Raw genomic sequence first — 22,066 nt, 5'->3', positions numbered from 1 at the left:
GATCTTCTCTATGGACATCATGAGGCACAAAGATGCTGTGGATGAAATCGTGAAAACAGGAAAGGCCATCATGAACATCAAAAACCCAGAAGAAAAAGAAGTTGTGAAGGTGAAAAAAGATGGATTTCAGATTTAAGGGTTGGCTGTATTTGGTTGTCATCCCTTAAATAAAAATATCTTCTTGGTTTTCTATCAGGCCAAGACCCAGACTCTGTTGGAGAAGTATGGTGTCGTCAGTCAACTGAACTCAGAACGCTGTCTGCAGCTGGAGCGCGCCCAGTCTCTGGCAAGCCAGTTCTGGGAGACCTATGAAGAGCTGTCACCATGGCTTCAAGAAATCTTAAACACCTTCAGCCAGCTGCCCCAACCTGCCATCGAGTACGAGACACTCAGACAGCAGCAGGAGGAGCTACGGGTAAGAAGCCAACAGGAGCAGACGCTCGGTTCGACACCTTTATTCAAAAGCTTTGGCAGCAACTAATGAAAAACTGAATGTGTCCTGTCCTTTACAGCAAATGCGAGAGCTGATTGCTGAGCACAAGCCACACATTGACAAGATGAATAAGACTGGGCCTCAGTTACTGGAACTGAGCCCAGTGGAGGGAGTGCCCATCAGAGAGAAGTACACAGTTGCTGACCAGCTTTACACCCAACTGAAGGCTGATGTCAAGGAGAGAGCTGCAACACTGGATGAAGCCATCTCCAAATCCACTCAGGTGACCAACAGTTGCCATGATAAATATATATTTCTTGGTAAACAATTTTTAACAGTTTTTGTTGACAGTGCCTTGTCCATCCAGGATAATCTTTTAGTTTAGTTTTACATTTAAAAAAAACTAACTAAACTAAACTAAATTTGTCCTTTTTGCATCTTTTTAAAAAAAGACTTAATTAATTCAGGATAACTAAGGCAACTAATGAGAATTTTTATTATCAATTAATCTCACTCATTTATTAGCAGTTGTTTTCTTCATAACTAACATAGTTGAACTATGTTAGTTATTTAGTTAGTAAGTTAGTTAGATGATTTTCAGTCGATCAACTAATAGATTATTCAACAAATGATTTCAGCTCTTTTTTGCATACAGAAATATGTTTAAGAGAGGTTATCCCTCAGATTGGATTTCACAGATTAATTTGATAGGATTGTGTCCTATCTGGGATTCTTTGAATTGAGCCAAATATTTTCCAGCTTTCTGCAAACATATTAATATATATAAATACAAAGATATATTTTCTTTTCTCATTTGCCACCAGTTCCATGATAAAATTGACCCAATGCTGGAATCACTGGAGCGGATCGCCGAGCGCCTTCATCAGCCTCCTTCCATCTCAGTTGAAGTGGACAAGATCAAGGAGCAGATTACTGAAAATAAGGCCCTTACTGTGGACTTAGAAAAGCTGCAACCTTCTTACGAGATGCTGAGGCAGCGAGGTGAAGAGATGATTGCGCGATCTGAAGGTGCAGACAAGGACATATCTGCCAAAGGTATAGTACATATTGTATTGTCTTATTTGTTTAATGTAATTTCATTTCCTTTCCTTTTTTATATAATAAAGCAAGAATCAAAAGAAATAGAACAAATGTCTTCCCATTAAACCTGTCAATGTTAGGTGTGTTTGACTTATTGTGTATTCATAGTAACTGTCACTCCTCTCTCCCCACAAGCTGTCCAAGACAAAATGGACCAGATGGTTTTCCTCTGGAACGACATTCAGGCCTTGCTGGAGGAGCGGGAGGCCAAGCTGTTGGATGTGATGGACCTGGCCGACAAGTTCTGGTGCGACCACTGCGCTCTGATCGCCACCATCAAAGACAGCCAGGACCTGCTGAGGGAGCTAGAGGAGCCTGGAGTCGATCCTTCAGTGGTCAAACAGCAGCAAGAGTTTGTGGAGGTCAGATAGATGCCAAAGACGAAGCGATCATCCAGCTAATGGAGAATTGAGCCTGACTCAAACTTGACTTAAAACTGCTTTTTATCTCTTCAGGGTTTTAAAGAGGAGATTGATGGGCTTCAGGAGGAGCTTGACACAGTTCGAAACCAGGGAGAGGAGCTTATGACTGCCTGTGGAGAACCTGATAAACCTGTGATAAAGAAAAGCCTTGATGAGGTAACAGATTATATTAAAAATGATTTTACTGGCTCAATACTTATGAGTGTTTATGCTGCATGTGACTCATTGTGAGGGACTCCTGTCACCTTTCCAGGTGAACTCAGCGTGGGAAAATCTCAATAAGACGTGGAAGGAGAGGGTAGAGAGACTGGAAGAAGCCATGCAGGCTGCTGTGCAGTTCCAAGATGGACTGCAGGTGAAATAATCATCTAAAAACAAAGACACAATAAGTGTTTATATTATAGTATTATATATACAGGTTTTTTTATGGTTTTTTATTATAGTTTGAAAACCATGTCATGATGAAGCTTTTCCTAAACAATAAACATTTAAAATTATAGTTCATTTATTTGTTTTGACGTATGAGCTATAGGACAATACACTTGTTAACTGAGACGTGTTAATGCATTTTAAAGTTAAACACACTCACAAATGAGACAGACACATTTTTAAGGCCCTGCAATTAAACACAGATTAGAGTGCCTTTTATTGCAGTTGACTGAAGGGATGCAACATTTTATGAGAGACCTATTCATTTTGAAACAATAAACACCAGCCACAGTACTTTGCTTTATTTAGATCCAACTTTTAATCATGTGTGTAAAGCTCATCTAAATAGGTTTGAATTTTAAAAATCACTTTAATAATCCTTGGATTTACTACAGACCACTCGGAAGATTTAGCTCATAACGTGACAGTGAAATGTGAAACATGACTCCCTGTGCACTATACCTGGTTTTGTCCCAGTAACAATGGTTTCCCCCACCTTGTATGCAGGGTATGTTTGACTGGGTGGATATTCTGGAGGGCAAACTGGATTCAATGTCACCTGTAGGCACAGACCTGGAAACTGTCAAGCAGCAGATTGTTGAACTCAAGGTACTGTCTTGTTTTTATTTCTATATAAACATAACCAATCTTACACACAGCAGCAGAATGTTCTTAGGCTATACACTGAAAACATGAGAATTAACTTCTGCTCTGAATTATTCATCTGCTTTTACTGCAGTATCTACAGTGTCAAATAACAGCTGTGTTTACAATGAGTACTTAGTGGAGAAACTGCCCTAGGCATACAAAAGCTCTATAAAAATAGCTTTACAGAGTAGTTAAAGTGGCTTTGATGTACAACAAGACAAATATTGTGCTGAAAAGATATAGTTGGTAGGGTGGGATATATTGTCTGTATGACTTTGTATTTGTAGTGACTGAAAGGGTGTATTACTGTATATGCTGGTGTGTTAGGAGTACAAAGCAGAGGCATACCAGCTCCAGATCGAGATGGAGCGTCTGAACCACCAGGCAGGCCTCCTGCTGAAGAAGGTGACAGAGGAGGCCGATCGTTGCGCCATTCAGGAGCCCATGTCTGAGCTCAAGATGCTGTGGGACAACCTGGATGAAAAGATCATCAGCAGACAGGTCAGACAGGGAAGACACAAAGAGGGAAAGTTTCACCCAAAAATTACAAGTATTCACAATAAGAATATACTGATAGTTTGTTATGAAGTTGATCTTAATAGCACTTTCCTCTGTGGATGCCAATGTCCTTTTTTTAAGTTGCTTTAGACTCATTTACATTTGGAAAAACTATATTCACACATTTTTTTCATTTTGGTCATATGCTTTTTAAATACAATATATAATAACCCAGTAACACTTTTTATGACACCCAATATCTATAATGCATTCTAAACATATTTTAAATGGATTATAATCTGTTTATGACACTGTATAATTATAGCTATAAGCAGTAAATACATACATATTCATAATTCTTTATAATGATAATCATAATAGATTATAAAGCCTGTTTTTTAATAACTTATAAATTCATGTATCTGAATACTTCGTAAATGCTGGTCACTTACTGACTTTAATTTGCCAGGATGATAGCATATCATTTTATATAGTTGTAATACATTATATTATCATTTTATAATGCATTATAGACACTGTTTTAATTCATTATATTTGAACGCCACTTGAAACCCACCACTGTAGTTAATTTCTAAATTGAAGAGGGGAAAAATGTAAAACAAATACATCAACAGAGACTCAAAAAGGCTGTTGGACATGTTGTGCTGTGTGCATGTCAAGTGATTTCATTCTCTTCAGCTTCTAATGGTTTAATCTGCCATTAATCCAGCACAAATTGGAGGGAGGCCTCCTGGCTCTGGGCCAGTTCCAGCACGCATTGGATGAACTGCTGGCATGGATGAGCCACACCGAGGAGCTGCTCAATGAGCAGAGGAAGACTGGAGGAGACCCTAAAGCCATCGAGATAGAACTCGCCAAACACAATGTACGATAAACCTTTACTCACCACAGTGTTGTTGTTTCCTTTCATGCTCATTCCAAACAAGCATGACCACACTTTACATTTAATTTTAATCCATGAGAATAAAACAAACACAGAGCAGATTTATCCTCCCTTGTTGTATCCTTTATTCCAATATAATAACAATACAATAATACTATACAATAATATAGTTCATTTTAATTAGTCAATTTTAAGTATTGATCAGTATGTCACAATTCAAAACAGTTAGGAATGTCTTCTGTTTTATTATTTTTCTAGAACATATACACAGAATTAGTTTTGTCTTTTATGATTTAGATCTATCCACCCATTTCAACTTTTCTGTCGTTATCATCTCTTCAGGTTCTCCAAATTGATGTGCTCGCTCATAAAACAACAGTTGAGACTGTGAACAAAGCAGGTAATGAACTGGTGGAATCCAGCGCTGGAGAGGAAGCCTCAGCTCTGCAGAGCAAACTGGAGAACCTGAACCAGCGGTGGAAAGCCATCCAGGAGAAGACAGCGCAGAGAAAGCAGCAGCTGGAAAGCGTTCTGATTCAGGTATGTTATGTCAGTAACGAAGTTCTTTCTCTCTCCCCTCCTCATTCCTTTTGCATCCTATGGAGTTTTCTGTTCATAACTTTAAAGGGGTGCTTTGATGTGAGGGGGATTTAAGGAGCATAAAAAAATCTCCTGGATTTAGATTTTTATTCAAGAACGTTTTCAAGAGTTTATTCAAACACATAATGTTTCCCAGTTGAATGTATGAGAGTCAGGAATTTAGTAAAGAACAGGGCCATTTTTTTTGTTTGTTTGTTTGCTGGGTGCCAAGTAATCCAATCCTACAATCCTACACAAGATAATTATTCATTCGTGGTACCCAGTAAATGTAATGATAAATTCTGATTGTGACATGAAAAGAAAAAAAAACCCTGTAAATTTTCAAAAAAATCATTTATTACATTTCTGGCATTTTAATGTATACCACTGAATATCTCAGATACCCAATTTTGGTAGCTAAATACATCCAAGGAATTAATAACTCAGACATCCTCTCTCTGAGCCATAGGTTCTTAACAATGAGTATGTGTGACACCTTTTGTCCTGACTCAGGTTGTATTGTGTTGTAGGCCCAAGGTTTCCATGGTGAGATAGAAGATATGCAGCAATGGCTGAAAGACACAGAACGTCAGCTGTTGGCATCAAAGGCTGTGGGAGGCTTACCAGACACGGCCCGGGAGCAGCTTAACGCCCATCTGGTATGTGTTTAACAATATGAAAGGCTGCATACAGATGGCAGCCTTGTAAGGAGACCACTATGTCTTTTCTGTGTTTTATCTCAAGCATGAAAATTAAATGACACTGCAAAATACACTACTTGCATCCCCCTGCAGAAGATGACAAAATGCCTTGAAAGTGTTTCAAATTGATTCAGCCATGTCTGACTATAATGAATTTAGGAATGTTTTTCTCTTTTGTTTTCCCTTTCTCTAATGGAGAAAGTGAAGGCACTTTCACAGCAGGCTTTCCTTGAAGCAGCACCAGTAGTGACATTTTTATGGAACCAAAAACAGAGGGATTACTTGAAAGCAATAACTTTTACCATTTAGATTTTAGCAACATTATACTGTTTAAATGTTTGTTGGAACATGCCTTTAAGTCTTAGCCTGCGTCACTACCATCATTCTTTCACCATTTTTGGACCAGATTTGGACCAGCCAATGACAAATTCTACTGCAGACACTGAAAAATGTTACAGAAAAACTAAAGTCGAGTTGTTTTAACTTTTTGACAGGAGCATCACTCTCCTTAATATCACTGTGTCCGTTTTCTTGCAGGAGTTGTGTTCTGCCTTCGAGGTGAAGGAGGAGCTGTATCAGGAGCTAATGAACAAGGGTCAGCAGCTGCTCATCTTGACACCTGAGGGTCCTGACAGCAACACAGAGCAGGACCTTGCCAACCTGAAGGAGAAATGGGAAACAGTACAGGGGAAGGTCACTGAAAGAAAGGTATGCCGTTGGTAAACGTACACTGAATGGCTTTCACTGCTCTAGGGTTCATAACTCAGTCTTAGGTGCCTGTGAAAGGTCGCTGACATACACTTGAGCCATGACTCCATATGCGTAAGCCTCTAATCCAAGTGCTGATAATGAATGGTGTAAAGACAGAGTGCTGGCATGAACACGCAGGATGTGGTTACCCTGTAGATCACAGTAGGCCAGTTGCTGTCTGAGTCAGCAGGGAAAACTGTAGTCTTGTCTCTTAGGTTGCAATTGTGAACAGTTGGTTAGTCCATAAAATACATAACAGAGTTAATCGTATATTTAAACCACTTTAAAATCCTTATTTACTGTACTTAAGAACAATATTTTCTCACTTTTGTCACTTACAATAAATAAACACCATCATTTAACATGATGTAAAGATACCTCCTCTATTCCTTGCCATTTTCACTCCAGATATGGAGCTCCTCATTCTTGTTGCTTGGAAGTTTGCTGTAACATTTTGCTTCCTATTTACTTTGGTTCTGTTCCCAGAATTTCAATGTCTGGTGAATCTTAAAGCTGCACAGTTGCAGCTGCTGGTCAAACACTGCAACGTGACACTTCTCTAGTCTTTCAAGTAAAAAACAGTATTCTAATAATAAAAAGTATTCACAATTATACTATAATTTCATTTTCAGCAAGGATCCCAATAATATGAGTGGAAACACATTATAAACCATAACTCTCATTATGTTAGTAATGTCATGTGATGAGCCTCAATCACTGGCTTTGACAAACGGATGTTTTTCAGCGATGGAGCTACCATGGATGTTTCTTTCATTCAATTAAAAGCTCATCATTCCATTTCTGCTTCACCATCAGCCTCTCCAGAGATATTAACTTCCTCTGTTTAAACAGAGGTCATGTTTGGCACAAGAGAAGTGTAATTGTTTTTTTCCCCTCTTTATCTCGTGTTGTAGCAACCGAGTGGTTTGTTTTCATCATATGATACAGGTTATAATAGCACTTTGTTTTCTTTTTCCAATTAAAGTGTAGAAACAGTACAGTCATATAGTGCAGAGAAAAAAAGAAAGCAGGATTATTTTCACCACTAAATATTGAACTTGATGATGTTTCGTGTCCACAGGGGAAACTAGAAGAAGCCTTGACACTGGCCACAGATTTCCACAACTCTCTGCAGGACTTCATTAACTGGTTAACCCAAGCGGAGCAGACACTCAACATGGTTTCCCCTGCTTCCCTCATACTGGAGACCATCATGTTTCAGATTGATGAGCATAAGGTAATGTTTGTACCGAGTCTAGGGCCAGACAGTGTCTGCTCATGACAAGAAACATGTCTTTTAATTTAGATTTTTGTGCATGATTATAAGTCATTCAGCTTTTTCTTGTATTCAACTGCTATGACTGTGTCTAAGTTTTTCATTAAGTGAATAATTATAAATATATGTATCATGGTGGTTTAATATCTCACCATCCAGCTTGTCATCAGGCCAACAACAGCTTAATGTGTCCACCTGTTTGTCATTCAATAGCTCATTAGCACATTAATCACATGAATTACATTACCTCTGCTGATGATCGCTGATGTTGCCTTTTGATCTGAATCACACCTTTCCTGTGCATGCATGCAGATGTTCGTGACGGAGGTGAACTCCCACAGGGATCACATCATTGAACTGGACAAGACTGGCACACATTTGAAGTATTTCAGCCAGAAACAGGATGTGGTGCTGATCAAGAACCTGCTGCTCAGCGTGCAAGGCCGCTGGGAGAAGCTGGTGCAGCGGTCAGTTGAGCGAGGACGTGTGCTGGATGATGCCAGGAAGAGGGCAAAACAGGTACTGCATGTGTCTATATTTTAGTAAGTCAGTTAAGCATGCATTTTTCACCACTGTTATCACTCGACAGCTCTGGAAATATATTAAGCCTGTTTCATGTTCTGTTTGTAGCCTATTAGCGCATTTTCATTCGTGTGAGCCTCTAAACTTAATCATGTGAATGTTAAACAGGACCGGGTGATAAATCAAGTGAAATCATACCATTTTCAAAACACTCTACACTGTGTTTATTTCTTTATCCTTCATTAGTTCCATGAAACTTGGAGTAAACTGATGGAATGGTTGGAAGAGTCTGAGAAGAGTCTGGACTCGGAGGTGGAAATTGCCAACGATCCAGACAAGATCAAGATGCAGCTCTCTCAGCACAAGGTGATGGTGCATCGACTTACAGTATCACAGCTTACTGGAGAGAGAATAAAAAGTTTAAACTATGTACAGCAGAGTTCAACAATGGCTGCATCCAGACCATTTTTCAGAAATCTGGACTATGAAACAGCCATTTAATGGACCATATTTGTGCCTTTACTTGTAATGAATAGAGGGTGGAAGCAGGCAAAAGTGAAACCTATTAATAAGAATTACAGTATGCAGAATGCATTAGTTGTGCTTTTGCTTGCATCACAGGCTATCCACTCCCCTCTTGTTGTCTCTGCAGTGTTGTGTGGAGAGATTGTACTAATCCTATCATAATCCTTGGATGGGCCAAATGTATTAGGGGTGACCTTGCTTTTGGATACTTTTAATCTCTGTAAAGTAGTGGCTCTTGAGTTTTTGACCTGTTTTTTATTTTTTTATTTGTTGTTTGTTTCCCTCATGTCTTCTTGATCACTAAACACACACTAGTAAGGATACTATCTGACATGCCAACAGTAAAAATTAAAATCCCTCCAGAAGGTTCACCGTAACCCTGTATATAAACTTAGAGCAGTCTACTAAACTTATATTAAGAAAATATGGTAGTTTTCTTCATGCAGATGGTCAGTAAATATGAGGAGCTTTCTGATAACAATGTTTCTCATATGCAGGATTTCCAAAAAGCTCTGGGAAGCAAACATTCGGTGTATGACACCACTGTTCGAACAGGGCGGGCCCTGAAAGACAAGACCTCTCTTCAGGATGATAAGCAGAAGCTGGACGACATGTTGAGCGAACTGAGGGACAAGTGGGACACTGTCTGTGGCAAGTCAATAGAGAGGTAAGGATACATATTCCCATGTTTGTTCCTGTTTTCAAATCTCTGAGGACCTCTTCATTCAGTGTCAATGATATTTGCTCCTCTGCAGGCAAAACAAGCTTGAGGAGGCCCTGCTGTTCTCCGGCCAGTTTACAGATGCTCTCCAGGCTCTCATTGACTGGCTTTACAGAGTGGAACCTCAGCTGGCTGAGGACCAGCCGGTACATGGAGACATAGACCTGGTTCTCAACCTCATAGACAACCACAAGGTAGAAGACACACACACACACACACACACACACACACACACACACACACACACACAAAATGTCCCACTTTTTTGTCTCGCAGTGAATCCCTGGTCCTCACAGAACTACTAATATCTTTTAATATAATATATTTTATATCACCCTTTTTTCTTTCATCACTAACTGTTAAATCACAGTAGAAAACAAAGGCCACTAAAATACCTCAGGGGTAGATTAGAAATAAAGCGACAAAATGCATTGTAGTGCTTTTCTACTGAGAGTCCCTGTTCTTTCTGCACAAAAGCAGCATAACATCACAACAGCATAACTTTTTTTTCATTCAAATTGTGAATAATATATATATGCCAGGATTTTATGGAGGCTTTGAAATACCTACAGACAAAAACATATATGACATGAAGTGGAATACAATAATCATTGTTGATTAGTTAGTTTAGCATTTTAAATTTTCTATAAAATTTAACAAAACTGCACAAAGTAGTTTAAGAGACAATAATCTTCAGCCTGTCTCTCTGACAACAGCCCCTAAGTGCTTGAAGTCAGCCATCATAGTGGTGTGGCTGAAAAAAACAAAACATCAGCAGTCTGACAGACTATTGTTTGTTTGCCCTCACACCAACAATAATGAAGTACTTTGAAAGGTTCATCTTCTCCCACATCCAAGCCATCAGCCCTGCCTCACTTGACTCACACCAGCTTATAGAGCTGATCCACAGAGGATGCTATCTCTCTGGCTTTTCACTCTGTCCTGACTGAACTGGAGAAACAGGGCACATATATGAGGAAAGCTCACCTGCAAACTCTACCAACTAGGCCTCAGCTCATCACTGTGCAAATAGATCCTGAGTTAGTCCAGTAAATATCCCCCATAAGCTGTCTGACTGCCCCCATAATCTTTTTGCACAACTGACTTCATATACACACACATACTGCATTATGCCACCAATTAAGCTACATGGTACATTATACTGTTTATACTGTTACATACTGTACATACTGACCGTTTGTTAAAGTACTTAATTGCAACTTTGCTACTTTTCTGTACTGAATGGGTTCGAACTCAGTTCAGTATGATGGACTGTATGTGGATATATGTTTTTGACCATGTCCTTCACTGACTGTGCTCTGCAGGTTTTCCAGAAGGAGCTGGGAAAGAGGACAGTCAGTGTTCAAGCTCTTAAACGCTCAGCCAAGGAGCTGATTGAGAGCAGTCATGATGACTCCTCCTGGGTCAAAGTCCAGATGCAGGAGCTGAGCACTCGCTGGGAGACGGTGTGCAACCTTTCAGTGTCCAAGCAGGCTCGGCTGGAGCAGGCCCTGTGTCAGGTACTGGGTTACCCCTACAGTCATTATAACTTAATGGTAAATGAGTCAATGAGTCTGACTGATGTGTGTCCTCTGGCTTCAGGCTGAAGAGTTTCACTCTACAGTTCACATCCTGCTGGAGTGGCTGGCTGAGGCAGAGCAGAGTTTGCGTTTCCATGGCAGCCTGCCTGATGATGAGGAGGCTCTGCGAGCACTTATCGACCAACATAAGGCAAGCAATGCAGATATTTATATTTCTTATCTCAAGATCAAATATTAGTTTATACCTAAAAAGAATATTTTGGCAGTTTAGGTTATACATTCTTCTCTAAATAAGTCTCCTGATTGGATAAACAGTAAAGACCCACTTTATCCTAATTCCGTAAGTGTGGCATGTCTGCAGGCAGTCTAATCCTGTGTTATTTTACATGTCAAACAGAAGAATGATTTCATCTGAGTGAAACAGCTCTAGCGTCAATATTAAAACTGCCCCATGACACACTTTTTGTTGTCTAAATCTAAACTCTTTTCTGTGTGCTTTTTAAAGGAGTTCATGAAGAAACTGGAGGAAAAGCGAGTGGCTCTAAATAAAGCAACCAGTATGGGGGAGGCTATTCTGACCATCTGCCATCCAGACTCTATCACAACCATCAAACACTGGAACACCATCATTAAAGCCCGGTTTGAAGAGGTCAGTCAGCAGCTGCATGTCTGTCTGCTCTATCATACCCGCAGTTATGACAGAGCACAAATACGTAATTCTTATGTTAATCTGCAAACCATACAATAATTTCTCTTCTTCTCTTTCTCTTTAGCCAGAATCACTAAATTAGAGCTGCATCAGGATTATTACAACAAAAGAAGTGACAAATCATAATTTATGAGTTTTAATTAGTACAGATCGCTACCTAAACAGCAACACTACTATAATTTATAAATACCTAGATAGACACGTTGAAGATGATTTGTTACCATGTAGGTTGGTGGTGTTGTTAGTGGCCTGCTGTAGCTTTAGCTTTAACCTGATCACACAAAAGGAATGATTCTGTCTTTATTGAATATGAATAATAATGTGTCTAATGTTGTGGTTGCAGGTGCAAGCCTGGGCCAGGCAGCACCAGCAGCGACTGGCCACGGCCCTCAGTGAGCTGTTAGCCACTCAGGAACTGCTGGAGAATCTGCTGACCTGGCTACAGTGGGCCGAGTCCAACCTTAACGATAAGGACAAGGAGACAATTCCGCAAGAGCTTGAGGAGGTCAAAGGCCTCATAGCTGAGCACCAGGTAAATGAAATTACAGCTGAACATAATTATAGCATAGTTTCTGTTACAATAATGGGATTTGGTTTTTAATTTTAGATTAACAAACTATACCGCAATAGTAATTCCACAATTGTTGCTTTACTCTGCAGGCGTTCATGGAGGAAATGACCAGGAAGCAACCAGATGTTGACAAAATCACAAAGACACACAAAAGGAAGGCTGCAGTGGAACCCCAAATCCAGTCTCAGATCCCTGTGCTCGACAAAGGAAGAACTGGAAGTATGTATCCCACAAACACCCCCTTGCAGAGCGTGACCCGAGCCATCTGGCCAAGTGTTGAGTCACTGCAGGGTGACGCGATATCCGCATCTTGTGCATTTTAACACCTGGAATGATGTCATTGACTATCTGTTCCTCTAGGTTACATTGTTAAAGAAAAAAACAAAACACTTTAAAGTCACTTTAAAAGTGTTTGTCTTTCACTTACAGGAAAACGTTCTCCCACACAAACGATGTACGCGTCAGCAACACAAGCTCCCATTGAAACCAAGAACCCCCGGGTCAACCTGCTTGTCACTAAGTGGCAGCACGTGTGGCTGCTGGCTCTGGACAGAAGGAGGAAACTCAATGATGCTTTAGACAGATTGGAGGAGGTAATGCAGCTCTCATATTTAACTCAACACTGTTCAAAGGCTTTCACGCATTTACTCCACAAACTTCTGCTTCTCTGGTTGACTATAACATCTTTATGTATCTGTCCAGCTGAAAGAATTTGCCAACTTTGACTTTGATGTGTGGCGGAAGCGCTACATGCGCTGGATGAACCATAAAAAGTCTCGTGTCATGGACTTCTTCCGCCGCATTGACAAAGATCAGGATGGCAAGGTGACCCGACAAGAGTTCATAGAGGGCATTCTCTCTTCCAGTAAGTGTCCAGCGTGCAAAACCACAACTGAACAGCATGTACTGCAGCTGGAAAAATGGTCATATTTAACACTTAATGGATTCTCCCTAGAATTCCCGACCAGTCGTCTGGAGATGAGTGCTGTGGCAGACATATTTGACAGGGACGGTGATGGCTACATCGATTACTATGAGTTTGTTGCAGCTCTTCATCCCAACAAGGACGCTTACAAACCATTAACAGATGCAGACAAAATTGAAGATGAGGTAATATGAACATGTCCTGAATTTACAGTTCTCAATGTGTGAAATGAAGTTTATACAATTATGGTAAAATAAAATTTGTTTGTAGGTAACACGTCAAGTGGCAAAATGCAAATGTCCAAAACGATTCCAAGTGGAGCAAATTGGTGCCAACAAATATCGGGTAAGCAGATTTTAACCTTTTATTAAGAGAAAAGAGACATCTCATAAAACAAATACCATAAATATAGAATCTTTTAAACACTAAAGCAGATCCTGTGGAAGGTAAGTATTTGAATGTGCTACAAAGTGTTGCATTCTATCGCTGCCGAATGCTCTAACCTTTATATATTTTTATTGTTCTTCACATCACCAGTTCTACCTTGGAAACCAGGTACATATGAAAGAACTCTTCCTCGTTCTATTCTTCTGTCTCTGTGCCTTACCAAGCCTTATGTCCTGTTTCATTTACCATGTTTGCTTTCTAATAAACGCTCTGCCCAGATTCTTGGCTGATGTTTACAGACTGGAACTCAGAAGTAGAAAGAAATAACGATCTGTGGCCTTCTTTTATTGAAATCAACAGTGTGCTTTAGTTACAAAACAATATGTTTCAGTAAAAACAATAGTAAATGTTCAATTAATATGAGTGTTCGTGTGTACAGTAGACATTTTATGTGAAATTAGTATTTTTTTTAATTATTAGGGTTAGTTTTTGTTCATAGAAAAACCTAAACTTTGTCTATATGTCTGCTTTTGAGTTTCAGAAAATACAATATTACTGTGCCAATACCATTCCAGCCCATATTTTTTATTGGTCCATGGGCATAAATTCATCAGCTGGGCAGTTTGGAGAATAATGCTTTATGTGTGCTTGTCTTTGAAGCTTCAATATCATGGGAATGATTTACCTCAACATTGGCTGATTTTTTTTTTGTGTGTAACTGACACTGTTTATTAATTTATTTTCATAGCTGGGCAAGCTTGGTGGTTTCAATTAATTATTTGCATTTCATTTTGCCTCCTGAGTTCATATGGTTTTTTTTTTTTGTTTCTTTTAAAAGTGCATGTTGCAATGTAAACGTCATTACTGATATGGGTTCATACGCCACATGCTTTCTGAAGCTTGTTGGATTAAGATGAATAATGGGAGGTGCGAGTGAGATGGGATAGTGGTGGTTTACAGTTTGTATTGATGTATCACACAACAATGAATTGAAATAATTCTTTTGACAGTTTGGTCTGGTTCACTGCTTACATGACTCCTTAATCGGCGATGAGACAATAGCAAACAGGGAAAATCAAAATCTTACCCCTCACCTACACGTTGCTGTTTTGGAAAGCTGTATTCTGGTAAATGGTTATTTTTAAAGTGTTTCTTGTGCCTCTTTTCCTCCAGATCATTATTCAAACTCCATCACCTTTAATGTATCTGATCACTAAAATCACCAGTGGCATTGAATCATTCTGATTATCATACAGACTGCAAGATTTGTACCAGTTTGAGAGATATTATGATGTGACAGGCACTTAGTGGAGGGTCATCAGTGTTTGGTCATGTCTGCGTGTTACACCTTGGTGGTTTAGACAGAAATGAATTGAACCATTCCTCATGTTGTTCTCAGTGTATCGTTGGAGATAGCTGCATTGGATCTGCATCAGTGTCAATGCATCCTGAGTCGTACGTGTAGCTGTAGAAAGTGCAACAAAGTGCTCGATTGCAGGAGATTGCTGTCTGTCCGTCTGATTATGATGTAGAATTGTTTTTTCTTAAGATGCATGCAGCTGTGATTGTCCACGTGTGAATTATTGTGCTAATGCTGTCACGGTCACATCCAACTGGCTGACTTCTGGCTTGCATCACATCATGAAGCTTGAACCATCCACCTCCATGTCAGGCTCATCACAAAGCTTGATTTTCAGTGTTCTGATGTTTGGTATGTGTGGTCGGTCCGATGAAGCAAAATTATTATGCAGCAGTGCCTCCTGGTGGTGTAATGATGTGCCTTCAGTTAATGTCTTTTTTACAGGCTCAACCTGCACTAATGGCAGCAAACTGATGCCGGACAACGATAGAATATAAACACTGCAGTCACCAAATTAGTTGAAATATTACTTAAATGAAAAGTTGTTTAAGTTTGTTGATCTTACTGTTACTGCTGACAGTAAAGTTTATGAAACTGATAGTCATCACTGTGGAAAACACATTTGTGCTGCTGCTTTATATTATAGCACAGTAATTCATATAAATTAATTCATTATTTTAATATAACAAACATTAATGTAAAGCCTGACTGACACATTAGTTGTTTGGCTGACACTGTAGACTGTATGATATTAGATGATGAAATATCAGCTGATTATTCATTTGGGCACTAAAATGTTGCAAAGAGTTATCTAAGTATGAGAGATGCATCAAACTATACTAGGCAATGATGACACTGCTTCAAAAATATCTACAATCTCAAATTCTTTTTTTCCTTGTTGGATGTCAGCTTAAAATAAACAGTAATACATCTGCATAAATCAATCAGGCTCTGCATTAAATGTTAATCACTTTAAATTACATAGTAATTCACAAATAATGAAATTGAATCACACACACCAGCACACACTAATGGAAGAAGACCAGTTGGATTGACCTCTGTGTAATTTGTGTCTTTGCTGAAATCAATGTCAGTGTGTCAAAATTGTGTTTGTGTGAACCTGTGCAACATGATAAGGAAAACCAGCCCTGGAGTAGATAAAAAGCAACTTTTAATTGTTGGTTCAATTTTGCACTTAAATTGAAAAAAAGACAATATAAATTCACACAAAAATAAATTAGTTCTTTGGAATAAGTTTGGTTCCAGTCTGGTTTCCAGTGTTGCTCAGGTTAAAGCCTGCAGTGAGAAAGTGAAGATACATATGAGATTCAGTGTTTTCACACATCCTCTCTGTTTTCCTTCCCACCTCTGCCCGCCATAGTTTGGAGACTCTCAACAGCTTCGCCTTGTACGCATTTTACGCAGCACCGTGATGGTGCGGGTGGGAGGAGGCTGGATGGCTCTGGATGAGTTCCTGGTGAAGAACGACCCTTGTCGAGGTGAGTTTAAAGGTCAAGTCAGCTTGAAAATACTAAAAGAAGTTGCAAGTCCAATTTTTAAGAATGTGTTAAATGTCCACATTAGTATTACACAGTTTCGTTTGTTAAAGTGTGGTGAAACAGTTTGGTACTAAAAGAGGATAAATTGATTTGAATGTGTAAAGTTACAATCATTAACACATCTTCAGGAGTTTCAGCGAGGCGTCCAAAAATCCTGTTATGTTTGTCCAGTTGATTAACAACAACATTTGTATTGCTGTGTACGACATGTACATGTAGGGATATTCACTCCTGATGAATATTATTTTAGTATCATTATATTTTTTAACTGTGAGACAGTGAAAATAATGTATTCAGGAAATTACAGGCCTCACTGTAGTAAATAAATTGTCCAGTGAATGGCATTTCAGTAGAGAATGAAAGGTTTTAGCTCGTTCTCCATATCATACATGAACTTACATACATTACTGGTGATTAAAGACATCTGACCCACTTCTGAGTGACTTTTTTTTTTAAACAAATGTGAGCGAATATGATATAGTAATTCAGAATAAGTTCTAGATCTTTTGAAGGCTTTGCTGAGTTTAAAAGTCTAATCCTCTGTTATCCTCTGAATTTATTGTAAAATTAGCTGAATATCAGCATTTTTTAAATCTTGTCAATGGATATTTACTTTCTAGTTAAAGCTTGTGTTTGTCATCTCAACAGAGCTCTGAGAAATATTACAGATATGGTAAAAAATCTCCAGGAAGAATTCAGTAAAATAACACAGCAAGAATAAACAAACCTACATACATTTATTAGCATGAAAACGCTCTATCTTGCCCACATCTGGTGCTAAAGCTTCCTGTGCTCTGCTTGTTTCCTCTGTCTTCTGTATTAATTATGAGTTTCTTTCTTCCTGCTGAACATGATATCATTTCTTCTAGTTCATCACCACGGGAGCAAAATGTTACGCTCGGAATCAAACTCTTCGATTACTCAGTCTCCTATAGGTTGGCAAATCTCACACTTTCTCACCTTGCTCCATGAACCCACCAGTGGTATGTGTGTCTGCACATCCGAGTGTGTGCCGCTGTGTGTTGGTCCTGGCGTGTGTACTAGCTGTATTGAGCACTCATCATGAATGGCATTCTCATAAACCAGCTCCCACTCACAACTCAGCTGGTTTAGTTTTTCATGCATGCAATCGTTGGTGTGAGTCACATCACCTGCTGTTACTTTCCCTGAGGCTCTAAAGTAGCTCTTTGTCTTTCTCAGCGTGTAGCAAAGCAGTGTTGAGCCGAGCTTCTTTTGCAGTTTTCAGGTTTGCTTGACAATCAAACAAATGAGAATTTTTGAAAACCATGTGAAGGGTTCAAGAGATTAAATATAAAACTGTCTAACCAGGTCATTGAGGAGAGCAACACGGCTCTGTACGCCTTTTGAAACAAAAACTGATCAAAGCTGAAACACAGTTTGTTGCACTGTTTTCTTTGTTTTACAATGTGGTTTAGCCATTAAAACTGCATGTATGTTTGTTTTAACACATCTGGTGCAAGCACTGTTTGGTTTATTCCATTTAGTTTGTTTTTTGGTTTAGTAATTCTTCTAATTTGCGCTAAAATGTTTATGGATACATTTTTTTTTCAACATTTGTTTAGTATCCAACCAAACACAGAAGTACTGCTTGTTTGGATAAAAACAGTTAATGCCATTACTGCTGCAGTAGTGTTTGGATTTCTGTTGGACAGGATGGAGGAGATGTGAAACTGCATGAGATTTTATGTTGTCATTGTGCTTTATTTTCATTCAGTATTTGAATCCCGACTTTTAAGTTGATTCATTTCAAATATTTAAAAGCAGACAATCATGTTCATCAGCACAATAACAATTCATGAACGGATCTATGTGGAGTGACTCATTGGGAGTGTGTTGATTTTAGCTAAAGGCAGGACCAACATGGAGCTGCGAGAGAAGTTCATCCTCCCAGAAGGCACCACTCAGGTGATGGCCAGCTTCCGCTACAGAGGCCGCAGATCTCGGCCGTCGTCTAGAGGAGCGTCTCCCAACAGATCCTGCTCCAGTCAGAGCTGTGCCATCCCATCAGCCCCAGCGGTGACCGGCACACCCAAGGTGAGAACCCTAACACACATTCAGTAGTTGTCTATCATGCTGTAGTTTGTTCACTCCCCATTTTGATTTTCTTCTGTTATTTGTTTTGCATTATTTGATCATTTCGTTGTTTGTTTTCCGCTGTTCTTCTCCTCTTCCATCTAGTGTTCCTTGTAGTTTTTTTTGATTTGTGAATCCACGTTTGTGTTTTTCATTTGCCATTGTTCCCCAGACAACCCAACACATAACCCGCAATTATGATAAGCCATGGCTTACAAACAGCAAACCCTCCACTCCTCTTAAATCATCCGACTCCTTTGGGAGCCAAGGGTCATCCTCAGAGGTATAGTCACAAACATGATGTGGAACACTTCAGACTTCTGACCCAACTGAAATCTACTACATATTCATGATAACAGAGACAATGAAAATGTATTACCAGTAGGCCTAAATAAAGTGCCTAGTTTAGTTAAATATTATTATATATTTATTATCATTATATTATTTGTTATTTTACTGCATTTATTCTGTGATGAGTAACCTGAAACTTAGAGATTTCAGTTGGGTCTGTAAGCTTCTTTATGTACTACTACACTGAACAGTTAATTGTTGCTTGATTAATGCCACTACATGTGATCAACTCCAGTTGTAGAACAAGCAGTGTGAATTTCTATTACAGTACAGGTTTAACATATAATCCAAACACTAACTGCTAATAGCAGAGTGCCAAAGTTGCTGTGGACATAAGGATTTGAATATCAAAAAATTAAAACTAACTCAATGTTTTAAATAATGAAGTTTGGTGCAACTTACGTATAACATGATTACGACTGTCTTAATATGCAGTTAACAACCATTAATAACAAATGAAAGTAATTCAAGTTCTGTCTATAACAGGGAACTCCAGTTCAAGGCAGCAAATTGCGTCTTCCTGGATATTTGTCAGGAAAAGGCTTCCAGTCGGGTGAGGAGGGAACGTTGATCAACGCTGCCGTGCTCAAGGCTCGAGCACAGACAATAGGTGGTGAGTGGAGAGCAACGTGCTTTCTGTGCTTTCTCTATGTTTTCAAGAGGACTGTTTGTCTGTTCCCTCTCAAGTCTGAATCAGACTGAATTAAAGGAATGAAAATAGCTTTGCTACTGTTGAAGACCAATAAGTTTGAATAGAAAACAAGATGAGTGTCAAGTCCTCCACTTGTTCACCTTCCAAAGGACACAAGGACAACTCAATATTTGGACTCAATCACTTTTATTTCCTTTTGGTTTTGTCAGTTGATTGGTCTTTTGAATGAATTAGGTTGTAAACCTTTAAAAACAGGGAAACAAAAAGTTAACATCTTAATCCAACATTTTAAGTAAACAACTTTAATGAATTTTAAATAAATTTAAACATTTAATTAAACATTTTAATGAATTTTATTCTATCTAATTGTAATAAACTTTTTTTGGGTTTAAAGTCCTCCCTCTCCCGTCCATGTTTAATTAGTTAGTTTTTATGGATTTTTATTTAAAAACACACATCAGGCACAGTATTTTTATGTCTTAAAACATGTGTGGAGTGGATCTTTTAAAGATCAGAGGCTAGTCTGTAGGGTGTCGTTGGTGTAGTGTTTAAGATGACACACAGAGGTCAGTGAAGGGCTGTTTGAAGTCAGGAGTTGTGTTTACTGATTGCTGCCATTGGTACAGTTACTGAAATAAATAAGTCCAGATCTGTGAAACAGAGTGAATAATGTGGTATAAAGGCAAATGCAGTTCTCTTTTAGTGATTCTGATTCTTCCGCTGCCCCCAATATGCAATATCCAATAAATGTTGAAGATGGAGTTTGTAGTTGTTACTGGAAGCAATTGTAAAACTGTAACAATAGCCTTATATAAAGCAAAACTTAAATAGGATGGTGCAGTGATTACAAATCAGAAGAAAGATGTCATAAACACAGAAGGTATAGCCACAAAAAAAACTAAATTCAAATAATAGTAATATTTAGTAACATTTTCCCTTCTGCAAATTACAAACAGCAATCACAAAATGAAAATAACATGAGTTTATACAGGTGATGGTAGAGAATGGGTACTTGAGGAGTAGCAAAAAGATGGCTGTCAATATTTATTTGGTCACATATCTGAGATAATGGTTGTTGCGACTGTTCCAGCAGGGTTTGGCTTTTTCTCAGTGGTTAATTAGTTACTGTCCTTAATTGCCTTGCTCTAGAATCGAGGAGAAACTCAAGCCGACCTGGAAGTAAAGCTGGCAGCCGAGGGAGTAGCCGCAGGGGAAGCGACGCCTCTGACTTCGACATCTCAGACATCCAGTCTGTGTGCTCAGACATGTCCGAAACAGTCGGTGACTCCAGCCGAGCCACGCCGCGCTCCGCATCCCGCCAACAAAGAGGAAAACCCTCCAAGATCCCCACTCCTCAGAGAAGAAGTACTCCCACGGGCAAAGTGGCCAAGGGATCCAAGCGATAGTCAGTTGCCTTGAAAACAAACACACACAAAAAAAAAACCCAGAAGCTAGTTGCACCCCGAACAAGTAACGGACACTGAAGATATCTAACTTTAAAGACTGCAAATGTTTTGAGTGTTATTTAAATTGTTGCAAGATGTAAAATATTCTGTTGAGAGGCAATATGGTTTAATATTATGTGTGAATGGATTGTTAATCGCCTTGTGTATTTGTTTTTAATGTATTTTATTTTTTGTGAAAAATGTCAAAATGTTTTTGTTGTATTTAATTTTATTGAGGCAAAACCTGTAGAGGTTTGATGAACACTAGAAATCCCGGGAATGACTTATGTTGTACGGTGAACTAACATTTCTACACACTAATCAAGGGCAACACGCAGGATTGCGCTCTGAGAGTTACTGAATGTACTGTAATTTATGTATGCTGATGTTTGGAGTACATGGTGCATTCTGGCACCATTTTTGAGGCACTGCAATTATCTATTTAAGTGCTACGATATACTGTCAACATGCATTTAAAGGGCAATGCAATATAACTACAATAAACCCCAGTAAGCACTGCAGAAACCTTTGAAAACACTATTTAAAACAAGTAGCAGAAACCTCGTAATAATGAAGCTTTCAAGTCCTGTTTGTATGTCAGCAGCTGCAGTCCTTGTTTTGTTTGAACACCTCACAGTGGTGTGTGTGTTGGCCTTGAAGAGGTGCCACTTCATGTAGACATTCTCTCGTGCATCCATGTCAATGTATGGTTAATTTCGGTAGAGCTGAAATTGTTACTGTAACATTACTTTGTAATAAACCTGCTTGCAGAAAGCCACCAGAGACTGGTGAGGACCACAAACGTGTCTCTGCTCGCTTTCTCTCTTCATTACTCTCCCATGACTCCTTCTCTCTTTCATCTTGCTGAACTAAAGCAGGTTAATGGTCATTAAAAGTTTAGTTTAAGGAAGTTTGGAATTTGGACCTGCAGGTATCTCCAATAATTGATTAATTGTCTAAACC

The 22,066-nt window shown here is 39.0% G+C and overlaps 1 protein-coding gene across 1 annotated transcript in view; it reads left to right on the top strand.

The window, feature by feature from the left end:
* Window positions 1-21,886, top strand: part of dst (dystonin) — a 105,341-nt gene extending 83,455 nt beyond the window's left edge. The window contains exons 65-97 of the mRNA XM_053333182.1: window positions 2-109; window positions 197-415; window positions 513-716; window positions 1,258-1,489; window positions 1,670-1,896; window positions 1,990-2,112; window positions 2,210-2,311; window positions 2,893-2,994; window positions 3,361-3,534; window positions 4,262-4,417; window positions 4,778-4,975; window positions 5,545-5,673; window positions 6,253-6,423; window positions 7,547-7,702; window positions 8,054-8,260; window positions 8,510-8,629; window positions 9,286-9,455; window positions 9,544-9,703; window positions 10,835-11,029; window positions 11,112-11,240; window positions 11,556-11,699; window positions 12,103-12,291; window positions 12,420-12,549; window positions 12,760-12,923; window positions 13,033-13,195; window positions 13,286-13,440; window positions 13,526-13,600; window positions 13,793-13,810; window positions 16,384-16,501; window positions 18,426-18,616; window positions 18,828-18,938; window positions 19,493-19,619; window positions 20,808-21,886. Coding sequence (XP_053189157.1) covers window positions 2-109; window positions 197-415; window positions 513-716; window positions 1,258-1,489; window positions 1,670-1,896; window positions 1,990-2,112; window positions 2,210-2,311; window positions 2,893-2,994; window positions 3,361-3,534; window positions 4,262-4,417; window positions 4,778-4,975; window positions 5,545-5,673; window positions 6,253-6,423; window positions 7,547-7,702; window positions 8,054-8,260; window positions 8,510-8,629; window positions 9,286-9,455; window positions 9,544-9,703; window positions 10,835-11,029; window positions 11,112-11,240; window positions 11,556-11,699; window positions 12,103-12,291; window positions 12,420-12,549; window positions 12,760-12,923; window positions 13,033-13,195; window positions 13,286-13,440; window positions 13,526-13,600; window positions 13,793-13,810; window positions 16,384-16,501; window positions 18,426-18,616; window positions 18,828-18,938; window positions 19,493-19,619; window positions 20,808-21,064 — 5,124 coding nt within the window. The 3' untranslated portion in view covers window positions 21,065-21,886. The remainder of the gene's footprint in view (window position 1; window positions 110-196; window positions 416-512; window positions 717-1,257; window positions 1,490-1,669; window positions 1,897-1,989; window positions 2,113-2,209; window positions 2,312-2,892; window positions 2,995-3,360; window positions 3,535-4,261; window positions 4,418-4,777; window positions 4,976-5,544; window positions 5,674-6,252; window positions 6,424-7,546; window positions 7,703-8,053; window positions 8,261-8,509; window positions 8,630-9,285; window positions 9,456-9,543; window positions 9,704-10,834; window positions 11,030-11,111; window positions 11,241-11,555; window positions 11,700-12,102; window positions 12,292-12,419; window positions 12,550-12,759; window positions 12,924-13,032; window positions 13,196-13,285; window positions 13,441-13,525; window positions 13,601-13,792; window positions 13,811-16,383; window positions 16,502-18,425; window positions 18,617-18,827; window positions 18,939-19,492; window positions 19,620-20,807) is intronic.
* The last annotated feature ends 180 nt before the right edge of the window (window positions 21,887-22,066 follow it).

This window comes from Scomber japonicus, chromosome 14, assembly GCF_027409825.1.
Source record: "Scomber japonicus isolate fScoJap1 chromosome 14, fScoJap1.pri, whole genome shotgun sequence".
Classification (NCBI taxonomy): Eukaryota; Metazoa; Chordata; class Actinopteri; order Scombriformes; family Scombridae; genus Scomber; species Scomber japonicus.
This window is presented reverse-complemented; position numbering and strand designations above follow the sequence as displayed.